Here is an 18323-nt window from a genome sequence, read left to right as displayed (position 1 = left end):
ATTACGGGATTGTCTTCCACCAAACATGACATCCCAATATAAGCACATTTCAATACAAGTTCCTACTGCCTCTGAGCTCTGCTTACTGCACCCTTTTACCTCTGTGATGTCACACTGTGTGTGTGCCTCAATTTCATAAACAGCAACTGCTCCAGGAAAACAAAACACAGATCATTTCCTTCCTTATTAAATCTCCTTCCCAACTTGTCTTCTGGCTTTTTAAACAGCCTGCTGCTGAATGATCCCTCCACACATGTTGATATCCTGAGCCTCAGACTGCTTCCCTGCCACACCTGCACATTGATTTTTTAAGGAGAAAAACAGGACTTTATAAAATTTTTCCCCAATACATTGCAAAGCTGATAATCTAATGTTAAAGGTAAATGAAAGCATGCAAAGGCTGGAATGCTGTCACCCCGCTCAGGGGCATGCAGTGTGGTATGGATGGCACCCAGGGGTGGGCACAGGGGTTGGGGCAGGAAGGGAGGCAGGGCGGGAGGGGACAGAGGCAGGGACACAGAGCAGCTGCAGGGGGAGGGCAGGATGGAGGGGAGCACAACTGTGGCCACTCGCTGGGCCTGCTCTGGCTACCAGCAATGCTTTGCTCCAAGGGCACCGTGATGCACAGGAGCCCACCTCTCAGTGCTGCCCTTAGGGCCAGGGAGGGATTGCTCAGCCTGCAGCCAGGCACAGCTCCCCAGGGAGAAGAGGAAGGAGCAGCACCTCTGTCTGCGTGGCTGCACAACCCACACCTGAGGCTGCCCACCCAGGCAGCATCCCAAGGCAATTCCAGGTCCTGCCACGGCTCCTTGGCTGCAGAGAAAAGCATTCACAGCCCCTCTCTGCCATCAAACTGCCTGGAACAGTAAGGGTGGCTCAGGCCTGTCTCAACAGTTGTCATTTATTAACTTATGTTTTATGGCACCAGCTCCACTGCTGCAAGGAATTAGTCATTTATTTAGTTCTGACATTTCCTCTCCTGTCATTAAATTCAGTCTTCTGTATAATACAGAGAAAAGAAAACAATTCCCCCATAGCCACTCAAACTTTATGTATAACAATTCTCTGAAGGAGATGATCATTGTGTGGGCTGAAATCTCACAGAACTGCAGTGCGACTCAGGATCGTTTCCAGATAACTTTAAAAATCCCATTAAAATTCATCCATATCCATTATTCGTGCCTCCTGACATGTGACAACTCATTGCACCACAAATCAATGAATTTTCATTGCCACAAACGCATTTCCCAGCACATCTTTGTACTCAGGGCTCGTTCCCTTCTCCCTCCCTGCTGGGAGGGATTGCTGCCACACACAGGGAGCTGTGAGTCCTGCTGCACACCAGCCAGACCTGCACCTGCCTGGGCTTTGTCATTCAGTGAAACACACTCTGCTGCACAATCCCCATTTCCTGCTGGCACGGGGAGGGGTGCTGGGCATTCCCAGTCCATTGGGCATTCCCAGTCTGCTGGGCATTCCCAGCCTGCAGGGCATTCCCAGTCTGTTGGGCATCCCCAGTCTGCTGGGCATTCCCAGTCCATTGGGCATTCCCAGCCTGCAGGGCATCCCCAGTCTGCTGGGCATTCCCAGCCTGAGGAGTGAGGCAGCTGAGGAGCAGGAATCCAAGGGCTCTCCTTAAGGGCTGGCTTCATTGCTGTTTCACAGAACAATCTGCTCCACATCAGGAAATATCCTCTCTTCAGTTTACCTCCCTCCATGGAGGGAAGCCAGGACTGCTGGAGGTGAGATGCTGCTGGGATCTGGGCCAGGGCAGCTCAGCTGCCTCAGGGATGTGCCCTGGACACTGAAATCACAGATCCCATCTCTCTGGGGGACTCATCAGCCACAGGCAGCAGTGAAACTGAGCTCCTGCTATGAATTACAGAAATAAAACACCCAACATTTTTCTCTGCTGCCATATCCCAAGATTAAACACACTGCAATTCAATGCTGAGGAAATAAATTCTGCTCTCTGAACACGGGTGTAAGGAACTGAGGATGACAACAAAGTTGTTGATCATCTAACAGAACTAAGGCAGGACTGTGTGCACATCTAGCAAAATGATTAGCTCAAGATGCAGGAATGCTAAACAAAGTCAGGCCTCACTGCACGGATCCATCTGAGCTCTCCCCTTCAAGCTGGACCTGGCACAGAGCAATCCTGTCACAGAGGGAACAATTAATCATGGGAAGTCAGATGACAGAGACTTTCCTATCCCTATCCAACAGTTTACAGATTCAAATATATATGACTAATGAGATATTTTCCATCATATTTTTCCACCTCCTCAGTTTCTGTAATTTCCAGGTACAGGTCCTCTTGCTTTTGTTTTATAGAGAATGAAGAGATCTGCTGTACCTGCTCATTTCCTTGCCATATACCCTCCATGTTCAGGGCAGGGGCTGTGGGAGAGGAGCTTTTGAGCTACCCTTCATTTCCAAATGCAGATCCACTCAAGTTTATCCCACTGAACTTTAATTTGAAGTGTAACATTCTGCAGGTGCTGCTCTGATTCTTTGTTCCAGTTTCCCGACAGCAAAAGGATTTGACAAGGGGCCAAAAGAGGCAGAAATGTCTGAGCGAGTTCCAGCTGCACCTCGAGAGCTCCTGCTCTGCTTTAGGAAGCTCCTGGTCTCCATGGTTACAGACGAGTTGAAAAACAATGATCAAATCTCACCTTAAACGCTCCCATCCAGCATGGAAAAATAACCCTGCCCAGGATGCAGCACACTGACAGCGCAGTGCAGCGTGACCCACACCCAGGGTCCTGGGCACGAGGTGCTGCTGGGCACTGCAAAGCCACCCTGCAGCTCCTCCAGCACAGGTGTTATTGCTTTCATTTATAAAAGGACATAGAACCAAGCCTCTGATTCACATTTAAAAAAAAAAACAAACAGAGAACCAAACTCCAAAGCCCAAACCAAACCCCCAGACATTTCAGAGAGCCCAATTCTCCCCACACAGCTCTCCTGGAGCTGTGATGGAGCCAGGGAAGGACTGACCCTGCTCACCTGGTGTGACTCAAAGCCCATCTCTACCGCCAGATCCTCTCTGGCTCCTCCTGCCCACACCTGGGGTGAGGATGAGCAAGAGACCAGGGCTGTCCCCAGGGCGGAGGGGCACTGACCTCATGTGTGCCACCAAGCACAGCTCACTCATCTCTGGCTCCCAAAGATGCTGACTGCTTTAACAGATATTTATGTTTTCCTGCCATCCCTGCTGATCAACAGGTGTAGTGAGTCTTGACAACATAATGAATTCACCAGTGAGAAGGGACATTCACCAGTGAGAAGGGACATGTGCCAGGGATGCCACATGGAGAGGCCACAAGGGCAGCCCAGTGACAAAAAAAAAACCACACCTTTTTTTTTATCGCATGGAATAGCAAAAAAAGAGAGACCCTCTCCTCTCATGGGGGAGCCACCCATGAGAAATGGAGGAGAAAAATTCCAGACAAATTCTGACCTCAGAGAATACATGACTTCATTGAATCCTACAAACCTGCCACCCCTAAGTATCTCCAAACAGGTTTAGTAAACACACTGAGGTTTAACTGTCCCCTGGAAAGCAAAGGCTTGTTTCAGTCTGGAGGAGCTGTGTTTCAGTCTGGAGGAGCTGTGTTTCAGTCTGTGTTTCACTCTGAGAGACACTCACAGAGAGCCCAAGGCAGCAGGGTGGCACCACAGCTGTGCCAGTCTGTTCTGCAGACACTCAGTGTCCCTGCCAGCACTGGCAGCAGACAGGACAGTGACAGAGCCCGGGTGTGCAGCCCCAGAGCTGGATCCACACTCAGTCTGAGTGATTAATTAAACTTTAACGAGTGTCTGTCTGGCAGCTATTCAGTTCTTGTGCCCAGCTCCAGCAGGTGTTTGTGTGGCCCAGTAAAACCCAAGAGGTTTCTGTCAAATCCTCCCCTGCTGCTGCCTCTGAGCCCTCCAGGCCCAGGTGTGCCCAGGCGTGCCCAGGTGTGCCAGGCCCAGAGTTGGGCAGACAGGCTGCAGTTGCTGAAGGGACACATGGTCTGGAGAGACTCCAGCTTTTGCCAAGCAAAGCTTTGTGTGTAATGCTGGGTAGCTCAGGAGCTGCTGGATGGAAAAGCCTTTGGCAGGAGGGTCAGATCCATGTCAGAAGGGCAGCCCTGGGCTCCCCCAACCCCTGACCTTCCCCTCATATTCTGGATTGGTCTTGGAAAGGTCTCCAGCCATCCCTGCTCCTTTTTTCCTCTTTATTTCTTGAAGCTTCAGAAAAGGCTGCTGCCAATGCATTCAGCAAAGCCCTGTCAGCCAGTCTGCCTTGCTGTGAAATATTAGCAAACAAGCACTGATGGTAACACAGCCAAGTTTAACAAGATCTCCACTTATTATCCTGTCAATTTTGGTGGCAGAATATGGCATTGCTGTCAGATCCATCTGTTCAGTGCACAGCCCGTGCATAGAAATCACCCTGTCTCACACTTGGGGAAAGATTGGGGAGAAATCTGAAGGCAAGAGTGGAAGATTAATTAAAGATCTGTTAATCAATATGAGAAGTCAGTTAAGGTAATTGACCATCTGAGAGCAGCCAGGGTTTGTTCTGGAGTGGGGGGGTGAAAATTCTGTCTCTCTGGTCCCGCACAACGAGGATTTGTTGCAGCCTGCACAGATCAAATGTTATCCACAGCTTGGATCACCACAAAGTGATACGGACAGGAGGCACAGGAGCATGGCTGGGAAAAGCCATGGAAGGAAAGCCTCTGAGAAGGTATCAATTTACACATGTTTTTTTTTAAAATCAACAAATTAACCTGATCACTGGCCATGAAAATCACTGCTGAAGTTGGAGTAATTTCCTTGGATGAAGTGGAAATGAAATTGAAAAACTAACAAATGCTAGAGAAACTTCAAGGGAAACAACAACAAAGAAACTTCAAGAAACTTCAAGAAACTAACAACATTCCATTATTGTTTGTCCTGGTCCAGCTAAGAGGTTGAAGGAAAGTTGCTGGGCAAGAGAAGAGCTGGTGGAATGATTTCCTCAGCAAAAGCAGGAGGCTGCCATTGGATTCTGCTGGGGTGGAAACTGTGACTCCAAGGGGTTGTGTTCCTGTCCCTCCTGCAGAGGAGATGCCTCAGGAAAAGTGACTGGGAAATCCAAACTGCAGATCACAACCCAGCTCTCACCAATCAATCAATATGGTTTGACTAACTCTGACACCATTTCAATAAAAACTGAACAGAAATACATTCAGCAGCTGCAGCCTCTGGACTGTTGAGCCTGGGAAGGCTTTGGTGGATCAGGACTGCCAGCACTCCCCACAATCCTTCCACTTGGTAACAAATGAAAATATATGGGATGTCAATGACCACCAACTCAGAATCTTGGCCTGATTTAGATTATTATATACCTGAAACCAAACACATGGAGTTACTCCTTGTTTAAAGCTTCCCCTGAGAGCAGCACAGGGCCTGCAGTGTGAATTCCTCCTGCTGAGCTTTCAGCATCTCCATTATGTGCAGCAGGAGGTGCTGCCAAAACCATCCCAGAGAGAGGAACCATTTCCTCTGGCTCTGGGCTGAATCCCTCTGCAGCTCTCCCAGCACAGACCTAGAGCAGAGCAGGGCCTGCTGATGGGTGGGCCTGAGTTACTGCCAGAGGAACACCTCCTTTGAGCCAAAACAAGGCTTTTGTGCGAGGAAATCCAAGGGGCAATCCTGGACATGTGTGCTCAGCCCCTTGCCCTCGCTGCTGCTCTCAGGCCAGGGCACTCCTGCTGCAGGGCTGCCTCAGCTCCGTGCTGGAACAGACCAGAGGAGCTGCTGAGGATTTATCCTTCCAATTAAAAACTGCACTGATTGGTAAATCTTGGTTTCTCTCATGGACGCACACGCTGGCCTCGGGAAATGCTGAAAGATGGAATCCTCTGCAGTTTTCTCTCTCAGTTTGGGTGGGGAAGGATCCCACTGCAACCAGGGCTGCAGGGCCACAGTGCTCCCACAGCTCCACCTCTCAATTAGCTTTAGAGAGCTAACGAGCACCCAATTAAGAACAGTCCCTTTCCACACCCTGTGCACACAGCCCAAATCCATCCAGGAGGCTTAAGCCATAGCAGAAACGTGGGGTTCAGGCCAATATCACTAGTGCTTATCTAAATTAATTCAAACAGCACATGCAGTCACCCTTAGAAGGCCAGACACATTCTAAATATTTAACATTATAGTCCCAAGACAAAACAAATACAAGAATATTAATTGCCAGCTTACTCACTCAGCATCACCTCTGTTTGGAAATCAAATATGAAATAGTACAAGAAACATGCTTTAAACCAAACTGCCATCTCTGGTGCCTTTGGAACAGCTTTGGATGTACCAAGCCTGGAGAAGCAGACAAGAAACAGACCCACCCCAGCACACACCTGGGGAAACTCCAGCCATTGCACCAGTTACACTGATTCAAACTGCCTAAAGCATCCAAATTTAACTCAGTTGTGTTCCCTCATCCTGCTGAACTCTGCACTGCAAGGGGATCCTCTTGGATGCAGCTGAATTTCCATGTTACTGAAAAAATGTTATCAGCCATGGAAATAAGAAAGTCAAATTAACATGACTTGCAGCACTCTGCAACTATTCATATTCTGTTCTCTGAGCAGTGTTCATTTGCAGAACTTCATTGAATTTAGAAGTATCACTTTAGACAAACACATCCTTAACTGAAATAAGATTTTGACTATAAATGTTTAAGACGTGAAACACTAAATTAAAAAATCCACTTTAAAGAGCTTGTAAGTTAAATGAGTGCTTGAAAACTCAGCACAAATTAATCATCTGCTTCCAGACATCTGTTACCTTAAAAATGTGCTTCCTTAAGTCTATTACTCCTTGAAATGGGATGACATAAATCCTGTGTGACTGCACTGGGGAGCTGCAGCCTGCCCCCAGCTGCACTTTAATTACCCACCCAAGGGATGGCTGGAGCAGGGGCTGGAGCAGGGCTGCAGAGCTCCAGGGGAATCAGGGCCACCCCAGGCCCTGGGGAGCTCAGTGCCCCAGGGCAGGTCCTAAAAGGACGCTGCAAATCCCACCTGGTGCTGCAGCAGTGTTTGGTCCATCCCAGCTTCCCCAGGAATCTGCTGCTCCTCATGGAACCACACAGAGCGGTGGGCCTAGGGGATGCTTCCTCAAGGAAGGAGGTCACAGCCCTCCTCACAGCCACAGGGCTGTCCCACACCCAGTTTGGGGCTGTCAGACACCAGAGTTCCCACCCCAGGGTCACTTTGTACATGGCTGCGTTCCCTGTGTGCTGCCATTAGATCAGAGAATAGCAGGGTTTGGAAATGACCTGACTGGTTTGACTGTAAAGGAACTGTTTCTGTGTCATTATGAAGTCTAACACAGCAGTTCCCATTTCTTTTAAATGCACCCACCAGGAAGAATGGGATTTATCTTTATTTGCAGGTGCCCAGCCAAGCAGCCAGTGAGATCCAGGCTGTTCAGAACCTCTAACCCCCTTTTCAGCATCCCTTTGCTGTGTTTTCACTGCAGACACACACACATGGAACCAGAGCAGCAAATCCACATGCCTCCACCTGCAGAGAGGCTGCAGAGCTCCTCAGGCAGGAGCTGGACCCTCCAGATGCTGCTGGGGCTGCAGCAGTGACAGGGCAAGGCTCTGCTGCAGAGGGTTTCACGTTAAACCCCCAACTGCTCCTAAAGCAAGGACTAACAAAGCACTGCAGCTGCTCTCCCTCCCTCCCTGCATCCCTGCCCTCACACAAACACAGCCATGCCCACCTGCCAGGCCAGCACTGGGGGCAGACACAAGGCCAGGTAACTCAGCTGTACCCAGGTAACTCAGCTGCACCCCGACTGCAAACCCTCCTGGCTGGTCCATAGCTACACTAAAGTCACATGCAGAAGAAGATGTTTCCACTTCCATGGCTTTCTACAAGCACAAAATCCCACCTCAACTAGGCCAGCCAGGCACTGTTCATTTTAATTTCTTTCTGTCTCAGTCAACACAGGACTTTAAAAGATAATCTCTGGTAGAAATTCAATTTGTTTCTCCTCCCGCATGTCTAAGCAGATCTGTAATCAGTGTAATCACTGTGCCACTGTCTCATGTGACTGAGGGTCCTGCATGATTTTCCCTGTTGCAAAAAGGAACAGCATTAAAATCTTATCAAAACAAATCCAAATGAGCATCAGTCCAAGAACAAAATTGACCCAACATGCTCCTGGGTGAAAACCTGGCTGTTCTTTCACAAAATGTTTTATTCTTACATACCGTAATCTTATTTAAGTTGCAAATGGGAAACTCAGGATGAAAGCCTTCCTACCAAAGCATCAGAACAGGGGCTCCTGTGCAGGAGTGAGGGATGTGGAATGGCTCCTGACACCTGGAACATTCTGTACAACTGCTTAAAGCAGGGGCTGTTGATATTCCAGTAAACAATCATATAAATGTATCTGGACACTCTTCCTGGCTTTGAATTAGAAAATATATAATTTCTCAAAAGTAATATTCCAAACCCATCTGTTCTCTGCAGATTCTTGAACAGCTTAATTTATGCCTTCTGTCATGAATTAGCAAAGCAATCTAAGCCTGCTACCCCAGGATGTGAGCCACTAGCCTTTACTAGGCTGAAGTGGTTGTTTATTCTGTGTTGGTGCAGATTCTGCACCAAAAAAGTCTTCACTAGATGGATGTTCAGCAAGCTGCAGTTTGTTCAGACAGTTTAATTAATTTTGGGAGAGGACTAAATTGAGTGGCCATCTAGATGTCTGAAGTGCAGATTGCTGGTGTGTCCCACCCAGAAATCTAAACCCCTGGCTGTGTACAGGGCTGCTGGGACCCACACACCAGCTGTTCCCAGAGTCTCAAGGCTGAATTTCTGAACCCGGCATCCCTTCAGTTCATGATGCAGGGCACAAAGCTGGAGAAGGAGGTGTTTGCAGTTCTCCCAAAGTGTCCCATTCCCACGGGGTTCTGGAGCTCCTGCTCAGAGCATGTCACCCCCAGGCTGGATTTTCTGGGACCCCAAATTGCTGCTGCAGCACCGATTCACAGTGACACAAACATTTCTGACCCACAGTGTCCCACCCCAGCTGGGGGCTGGCATCGCCAGTACTCACAGTGACACACATCACCTGGGCACAGGAGGATCAGCAGGGTGGTTCAGGTACCCCAGGACACTTCATGGCAGGAACATCCCCACGGGAGCAGCTGGATTGGCAGCAGGTGCATTTGTTTGTATTGCTTCCACTCCGTGAAAGAAAATGAAGCTTGTTCATTTAAACTAAAAACTGAAGAAATATTTATATATATATATATATATATATATATATATAAAGGCTGATGTGTATTTGGCTTCAGCTGCATTACAGCAACCCTGCCCTGCTCCATTAGCCAAATGTCACTGTCAAAGAACTGTCCCCATCTGGATTAACTTCTAAAATTTAGAGAAGAGTATAAGAAATTATGTGATAAAACACTGCTGCAATAATCTATCCTTACCTCCTGCAAACACCATACAATTTTTCTAAATTAATTCCAATTAAAGCAAGTTTTTTCACCTCCCACAATGGAGATGTTCTCATTTGCTTCCTTACAAGGCACTTTTGCTAGGCCTCAGTCACACCTGCCAGACTGCATCCTGGCTATGAGAAATCCAGATGCAAAGCTTAAGGGATTCATCCAGTGTCTGGTTCTGGTCCTCCATGGAAAAATGCTTTTTGTTTAGAAAATCCACTGTTCTGTCCCAAGTGGTAGCACAGCCACTGTGCTGTGTTAGAGCCTGAGTGGGACAGTCAGACAAACTCAAGTGTGGCTCCTGTCCCAGAAAGGAGACCAGAGCTCAGCTGCCACCTCCAGCCAAGACCACCCTGTGAAATGAAGGATCCTCCCTCCTTGCATCTCCTGCCAAGACAGATGTGTGCAGCCACTAACTGCTGCTGGATTCAGCACCAATCTATTTGGATAGATTTTTTTTTGAGAAAACATATAACCAAGTGCTTAAAAATCTATTTTAATGACGTTTTCAAGAATAATAATACTCTGCATTACAAAAGAAAGAGGTAAAAGGTACGTCTTTGACATATCAGAAAAACTTACAGCAAAGGCATAGAGTATCTTCCAACCAAAATAAAGCTATGTTGTTCCCTACAGGGAAGCTTTAAGTATCTGAGATTCCTTCACCCAATTCACTTTCAGCCTTCATAGAAAAAGGTGAACAGTCAAAATAGTCACTCTACCATGTCAGCTTAAATATTCCACTGACTGTCGACAATTCAGCAATAAAATTACAAATATACAGAAAATGGATCTACTGTACCGAAGCTACTCACACAACCAACAGCAAAAATACATAACAAAATAAGCAGAAATAAAGTGTTTTCATTCATAAAAGTATAATTACTCCCACATTCCACTCTGTCCCAAACCAACACAGTAACCAAAGAGGAAGACAACTGTTGTCACACTTTGTAGAGAGGGCAGAAGACAAATCTACACAGGACTCACAAATCTGGACTAACCCTAATTCTACAAACCATTTGCTGCAGACTCACAGTTCATACATGAAAACATGTAAAATTTATAGTAACAATTCAGAACAAGTGATGCTAATGAAGGGTTGCTGCCTGTCGGGCAGAACAAGCCCCAGTCCAGCATTCCAGACACCACAGTGCTTTGGAGAATCCTCACAAAAGGCCAAAAGTGTTTTTCCAAGCTGGAGGACAAGACACAAGGAAACCAGTATTGCCTTCAGTGCAATGTCAGGCTTTGGAGCACGGCATTACGGACACAGAATGCTACAAATGCACACGGGCTCCATCAGCAGCACCCCAAAGGATGGAGGGCGGCTCCTGCCTCCCTCAGCCCTGCCAGGAAGGGGCACGTTAAACTACCCCTGACTTACTGGCATGAAACTGCTTATTTGAAATACACTGTAAGCTCCAAGCAGCTCCTGTACCCTGCAGAGCAGCAGTCCGGGCCGGGCCGTGCCTAGAGCCGGAGCAGGAAATAGATCTCGGGCTGCTCCTGGGCGCCGGGAGGCAGCGGCAGTTCCCCGCAGCCGTGCTGCCGCAGTTCCCCGCAGCCGGGCAGCAGCTCCCCGCAGCCGTACCGCAGCTCCCCGCAGCCGAGCTGCTGCAGCGCGGAGCAGGCTCCCTCGGGCACGCCGCGCCGCTCGCCGGGGCAGCCGCGCAGGTAGCGGCCGATGCAGGAGCCCGTGGAGTGCCGGTTGGCGGCCAGCGGCGGCCCCGGGGCCTTGCTCCGCAGCACCACCCCGGGCACGGCGCTGCCCCCGCACGGCCGCGGCTTGCCCGCCGCCTCCTGCCGCTCCCGGGCGCGGCTGGCGATGTTCCGCACCCGGCTCTGGCTGCGGGACGACAGCTTCCTCACCAGGGCCCGCGGGCAGTCCTCGTCCGGCTGCCTGGGGCACGGCGGCTCCCGGCCGTCCTCCTGCTCCGGGGACAGCAGCCTCCGCAGCTGCTCCGTCAGCGCGTCCGTCGAGTGCGGCCTCACGCCCTGCATGGCGGCCAGCTTCCCGTCCCTCAGGCCCGAGGAGATGAAGCTCCTGCTGATGTACTGATACTTACTCTCGAAGTTGCACGAGATGTCCTCCGAGGTCAGGTCTCCCAGGCTCTTGGACTTGCAGGGGCTGCTCTGCTGGATGGCCGGGTGTGTGGGGAACGGCAGAGCGCCGGGGCACAGGGGAAAGGCTGAGCCGGCCTGGGGGGCACACACGGCAGCCCTGTGCTTCTCCGAGGGCTGCTGCCACGAACCCGCAGTGCTCTCACACGCGGGGACAGCCGGCTGGCTCCCTGCAGCCCCGCAGGTCCTGGAGCAGTGCCGGGCAGCGGCACAGGGCGCAGCGGTGGAGCTGCTCCCCGAGCTCCTGTCCCCGCCGTGCCCGGTGGAGCTGCTCCCCGAGCTCCTGTCCCCACCGGTGGAGCTGCTCCCCGAGCTCCTGTCCCCGCCAGACGAGCTGCTCCCAGCGGTCCTGTCCCCGCCGTGCCCGGGCTCCTGTCTCTGCCTCAGGCTCACGGGCGAGGCCAGCTGGCTCATGTCCTCCCGTCGGTACTCACGGGCGGTCACCAGGAGCTCCTGGCAGTCCCCATCCAGCTCCAGCAGGCTGCTGCTGGCCGAGTGCTCCCCAGGGACAGGGCGCCCCAGCACCTCCTCAAAGATGAGGCTGTTGGACCCAAAGGAACTGGCAGGCTCGGGGGCTTCCCAGCTTGGTCCAGATTTTGTAGCACAGTTCCTTTTGGGATTTGCGTTTAGCAAAGAGAGGGAAGAAGAGCTGGGCAAGTTACTTTCTAGATTATTTAATCTTTTCTTGCAGACTAGTGCCCTGTGGCTCTTACATTCAGAAGGTGGAGATGCCTCATGGAGAACTGTGTATGTGGAATACTCTGGATCCTCCAAGCTGGAGAACATGGCTGTGTCCAGAGTGGAGAATAAAGAGGATTTGTTGGATTTTGTGGGAGTGAAGTTGTGCCTACAGGAGCTGCTCAGGTCTGCAGCAAACACGTGTGGGACTGCATTCCCCACCCTGGGGGTCTGGCTGCCGTGGGGGCTGGAGACAAGGGGAAGGGGTGTTTGGTCATCTGTGCCATCGAGCTGCCCAATGAGAGTGGACACAGCGCTGTCCAGCTCGCTCTCAGTCGAGAGAGAGACTTCATCAATGAGGTGAGAAATGTCACTGTCCTGCAGGGCTGCTGCGGAGTGACAGTCAGGGCTCCCAGAGCACTCGGCAGAAGAAGGGGAAAGAGGTGCTGCAGTGCTTTTCTTCATGTCACATTTGTGATTCTCCACCTCTGTGCTCTGAGAAACAGAAGTCCCTATGAGACTGGTCTTCCCTTCCTTAGATCCTGTTGTGTCATCTTCCTTTTTACTGTCTGCACAGTTTCTGTGGTGTGATTTTTCTGTGGGAAGTTCAGAGTCAGAGTCTTGCGTTAGGGGGACAGTTCCATCAGAGAGATTATCCTCCTGGTAGTCCACAAGGTGATTTGCTTGAGCTATACCATCTGCAAAAACCAAATGTTCAGGTTGCTCCTGTGGAGGTGGTGCTAAACAGTCAGCTGTAGAATCCCTCTGGTCATTCTCCTTCTTGAACTGAGATGCTAAATGTGAAGCGTTTGACTTTTGCTCCGAAGGTGGAGAACCCAATTCTTTCAAGCTTGTTTCCTTCTCATTTGTATTGTCATCACTGTTGGCTAAATTAAACGAGAAACATATTAGTGGCATTAAAGACTCTGCTCTGTCTATCAACAGCTATTTTGTCCTTAGACAGACAAATGGAGAACGCAAAACTAGGTACAGTTGTGACAGAACTTAATCATGGGGTTGTGCAGGTTTAGTACAAATTATCTGAGTGACATGAATAAATGGAAAAATACAACCGCAGGCACTTCATTGAAATTTCCTTGGAATGTCTATTACATCAGGCAGGTGATGTAATATTTGTTGTAAGTAATGTTAATGAGGTACCACATCATAGCTTGCACGTGGCATTACCTTCAGCTGTGTTCCTAGTCACATTTGTACTATAAAGAAGCGTGGCAATAAAGACAGAACAAAACAGCTCTGTTAAAACACACAACACTTGAAAACAAGATGCATGCTTCAAGCTGAGTCAAAAGCATCGAGTAGATGGACTCCAGACTGGTTTATACATGTGGCTACTGCAAAGTGTTACAGTACAAGGATTTTGTTTGGATCTTCTACCAGCAGGCAGCATTCACAAGGGCAAGGGTTTGAATTCCTCGAAAAACACATATTGGGTGTTTTCTCCACAAATCCTCTTGTCTTTTTATGCCAGATTCGAGCTCTGTGACTCACTCCTTTGGAGATTTAATGAAGCAGGGACTATAGAAGTAAACTCGGTGCAATAGATACTGGTTTTAATGATTGCTAGAAATCAGGTACTCTTGGAAGAAGCGAGGGGAGCCCTGACCATTCACCAGAGGTAATTTTGGAAGCACCTTACCAGATGTGTTGTCCTCTGCCTCGGCCTCCTGGGCAGTGTCCTGTGCAGGGCAGGGCAGCTCCACCATGAGGAACCTGTCCACGGGCATGGAGGCGGGGCGCGCCTGCGAGGGGCGGTTCGGCCGCCGCAGCACCCCGTCCTTGTCCTTCAGGTCTGCCGGCTCCGAGGCGCTGTCCTTCATCTCAGCAGCCTCCAGGAAGCCCATCTTGCTCTTCTTCCTGCCCTTGGCCGGGGCGCTGGCCGTGCGCCGCAGGATGCGCTCGCCGATGGAGCGCTTGCGCGCGTGGTGCCCGCTGGGCTCGGCCGTGCCCGCCTTGGGCGCCTTGGAGAAGAGCCCTCGGAGCCCCATCAGCTGCTTGCTCTGCAGGGACACAAAGCACAGCCTGCCTGAGCTCACGCCCGCTCACGGGGCAGAGAGCTGCTCCCACAGCGCCGATGAGCGATGACGGCAAAGTTCAAAACGCAGCAAAGCAAAAATTCACACCAAGCCACTCACAGCTACTCTGAGCAAGGAGCTCCAGCACAGGTCTCCATGGATTCATGCATGCCTGCCTTTCTCCTCATTAGGATGGCAGCCTGCCACAGTTACCAGAGAGCTTTGCTCAGCCTCCTAATGGGACCTGACAAGGCTCTAGGAAGTGCTCGGCAGTGACAGGCTGCACATGAACGTGGAGTTTTCTATGCATGGGTTTCATCAAAGCAATATTCAGATGTTTCAGAGCCTGCATGGAGAATGGTTCCAGTTTGGCAGTTGCAGATCATGCGATTGTGAACCACTGGAAAGTGTGTGCCCAGCAAGTGCAAAGTGCATGCTCAATGAGCTCTACCTTGGTGGCTCCTAGAAAGTGCATTATTGTGTAACTGGGATTGAGGATTAAAGGGCTCCACTGAAAGGCAAAAAGAAATGCAAATCCATTTGGCTAATGTTTTCAAGACTGCCACACAAGCAAATAAGGTAACAGTACATCAGCTGTAAACAGAACCACTCTACAGCAAACCATTTAAAGCTATTTCTTAGTTGAATAGGTGTCCCCCAGGAGCTGAGCAGATCTCCTCACTCAGCCTATGAGAAACAGCAGTGCAGCCATCATTGATTCAGAGCAGCATCAGGGGAACAGACCCAGGGACAGAGAGGGAATCCCAGCAGGTGTCCCCTCCTGCTCCCCTTGCCTCCCCTCTGGAGTTACACTGCTGGTTTTCTTGAGCAGATTTGTTCTTGAAAAGGCAGCAGCCAAACAGGCCTTGCAAGGGATGTGATTGGCCTATCTGCCCAGATGTGCACATACCAATACATGAGATCCCATCCCGTGATCCGAGGGGATCAGGGAGGAGAAGGGAAGTGGAGCTGGGAGAGGATCTGGACAAGAGCAAACCTCAGCCCTGGGCCCTTCTCCCTGCTGTTGTCTCTCTGTTCCCCTGAGCTTTCTGTGGGTGCTGCACAACTTTGGGTTCATGTTTGTCATGACATTCTCTGCATCCTCTCAGAAGGCACAAAGACTGAGGGCTGTGTCCTCTGCAACCTCAAACCTCACAAAAGTCAGGGTTTTGTGTTTATCTTTGTTTCTTAAATCACTGCTAAGGTGCTATTTTACTTTATCCTTCTGCTGACCATGGCCTTAATTTCTTTGTGCTGCTTATCTCCAGATGGAAACAGCTAAGGAAGGGCAGCTGAAAACACAGAAAAAGCACAGTGCTTTCACTTTCACTTTAAAATCATTCTAAAATTAGCAAACTTGCAGAAAAGCAAAATCTACGCACTAAAACCTAAAAGTAAATTAGGTTAATTTAAATTAATTTAATTAGCTGCTAAAAATAGCTTGTCAAATATTATGATCTGGTGCAGCTACAGTTCTCAGGATCTACTTGCAAAATAAGATCAGTGTAGCACACTGAAGAAATGTACCTCCTGTACCTAGACAAGATCATTGTTAGGTGCTAACAGTAAGAACATCTGCAAGTATGTGCACACCAAGAGTGGAGTCATGGTATGGTGACCTTTCCTTGCTGATCTCCTGCAGGGAAACCCCACACACTCTGAGCCTCCTGGGCACTCCAGCACAAATCCTGGGAGGTTCTGGGCTACATTTAAATCCATTTTTATCAGAAGATGTAAATTTCCAGCTGTACCTACCTTTCCATAGGTCTCATTAATGATTATATGAACAAATATGGAAGCTTCTGTGAGTCCTTCTAAATACACGTGGCGATAGCCTGGGGAAACAGAAATAGGAATATTTCCACACAAACCTCCACCAAGAACCAGCAGTTTGCATTTTATGCCCAGCTAGGAATGACTGCCTATAAAAGTGATGTACACACAGGAAGCCACCTGGTGCCTTCAGTAAACTTCTCTGGGGTCCTCACAGGTTTTCTGAGCCCCAGTACAAATTGCCTCCAAGTTACAAAAAACACCACAGCAGTAATTTCCAAAAGCACAGACAACCAAACTCCTTTTTGGGATGGTGCATAAAGCACCCTAAGAGAACAGAAGAGTTGTCCAAGTTTCACATGAAGTCACAGAGATAAAGGTTTATAAAATCTATCATCTCGTGCTGCTACCATCCTCCTTGGGTTTGAGGGAGGATTTGCACAGCCAGGAGAGCAGGGGGACTCACCAGGCACGAGGCTGCTGAAGGCCACAGTTCTCTGGCCCACAAAGTCCCTCCCGATGGGGTCGTGGTCCCAGACCAGGAAGCGCACCAGGGCAATCTCGGGCATGTGGATGGTGAAGGTGAGGGTCTCCTCCCACACAGGATTGAACCCTGCAGGGCAGACAGACACACTGGGGAACAGGCCAGAGCGAGTGCCTGCCCCAGTTCCAGGAGCACAGGGCACAAGGACACAGCAGCAGCAATGACAGTTCCATCATGCCAGCCATTAGATGTGACACATCTGCCTCTAGGATTGCTTTGAAAACAAAATGGGTCTGCCTGGGAGATACCCAGGCAAGCCCTGAGATAGATACAGATATAGATACAGATAGATTTGAGCTTCTGCATAAAGGAGATCTAAGAACAATTTGGTTAAAAGGCAATGTGGGGGACAACTCCTGCCCTTCACCTCTAACTTGTTTGTCTCCACACCAGAATTTCTGTCTGGGAAGCAGAAATAATTTGTTAAAATACAATAATTTGATTTCATCAGATAAGATGCTTTGCAATTTAGAAAGCAATAACAGACACTAATTCATTTACACTTATTTAATATTTTACTCTAAGAAAAAGAAATCTCTTAGATTATCTTACCATTGTCATCCACCACTCTGGTCTGATCTTTACAGCAGTCAACAGGTAACCCAATAATCTCCACCTCAACAAAGGGATCTATGATCTGTTTTTCAAAAACACAAGATTTTAAAAGCCAGCCAGCCATACAAATGAAGGTGAATTTTTTAAAAATTAATGGGGAGAGTTGATTTAAATTCATATGAGAATTCAAACTCCTTTGATTGACATGAATTTTCAAGCAGCACTATCATGGGAATTGGTTCCATGGAGTACATGTTGATGCATGATTTGCATCAAGAGCTATGGACAGCTATGACTAATCTTCATAAAAGTCACCCTTTAAAATACAAAACAAATCACTTCTTAAACATCACAAGTAGGATACAGGCTGGGGGAAGTGTAGTATATTGTGACCAAAAGCTTAACATTATCTGAAATTTACTGGTGTATTTGAATAAGGAGAAGATTTGAGTCCCACACTGCCTGTCACTGCCGAGCTCCCCTGGAATGCACCAGAGCATCTCACCTCTCCTCTGTCCCCCAGCATTGAGTCAGGGGGCTTGGGGAGCTGCTGCCCACTGATGATCTTCAGAATCAGCTGCTTCTTAGGACTGGCAGGAAGTGGATCAGCAGAGTAGGGGTTGAACGTGCCTGAAAGATGGCAAGAATGAGATTGTAAGGGAAAAGATAACACATAAAAATATCTCCCCCCAAAACACACACAGACAAATTCAGTCAGAAATGAGAAACTATGAGTATGGAGCAGCTGCTCAGTAATTTTAAAATTCTCTTTCTCTTTTTTACAACCTTTTCTGATACAAGACCCTTGGTTTTGTGATTCCAAGGCAGAGCTAGACCAAGCCCTGGATACTTGCTCCTGGGCCACTGCAGAGCTGCAGAGCTTCCTCTACTTTACTGCAGCTGGTCATCCTGGGACCCCTTTTTTCTCTTTTAAACTCATGTTGTTAAGGCAAAGACCTCGAAATACATATATATATATATAAGTATGATCACAGTAAGAGATTGCACACTGATACAAGTCTAAGAGCTGTGAGTGCATGGATATATGAGATTCTAGATTTGCTTGCACTTTCCTTTCTTGTGCCTTCTCTGTGAAGGACACTTTGTG

General features: G+C 48.9%; 1 protein-coding gene across 4 annotated transcripts in view; it reads right to left on the bottom strand.

The window, feature by feature from the left end:
* Positions 1 to 10028: 10028 nt before the first annotated feature.
* The window catches only part of PLCH1 (phospholipase C eta 1), a 55323-nt gene continuing 47028 nt past the window's right edge, over positions 10029 to 18323 (bottom strand). For 2 of the 4 annotated variants that reach the window (XM_064721178.1, XM_064721179.1), the window contains 7 exons: positions 17721 to 17845; positions 17213 to 17297; positions 16583 to 16729; positions 16099 to 16178; positions 14795 to 14854; positions 13968 to 14328; positions 10029 to 13194 (listed from right to left, as the gene is read on the bottom strand). In XM_064721178.1, the coding sequence (XP_064577248.1) occupies positions 10979 to 13194; positions 13968 to 14328; positions 14795 to 14854; positions 16099 to 16178; positions 16583 to 16729; positions 17213 to 17297; positions 17721 to 17845 (3074 nt within the window). In that variant the 3' untranslated portion in view covers positions 10029 to 10978. The remainder of the gene's footprint in view (positions 13195 to 13967; positions 14329 to 14794; positions 14855 to 16098; positions 16179 to 16582; positions 16730 to 17212; positions 17298 to 17720; positions 17846 to 18323) is intronic. The other 2 variants (XM_064721180.1, XM_064721182.1) reach the window with 1 other exon arrangement.

Source organism: Zonotrichia leucophrys, chromosome 9 (genome assembly GCF_028769735.1).
Source record: "Zonotrichia leucophrys gambelii isolate GWCS_2022_RI chromosome 9, RI_Zleu_2.0, whole genome shotgun sequence".
Lineage (NCBI taxonomy): Eukaryota > Metazoa > Chordata > Aves > Passeriformes > Passerellidae > Zonotrichia > Zonotrichia leucophrys.
Note: the sequence above shows the minus strand (reverse complement) of the source record. Positions and strands in the feature narration are given on the sequence as shown.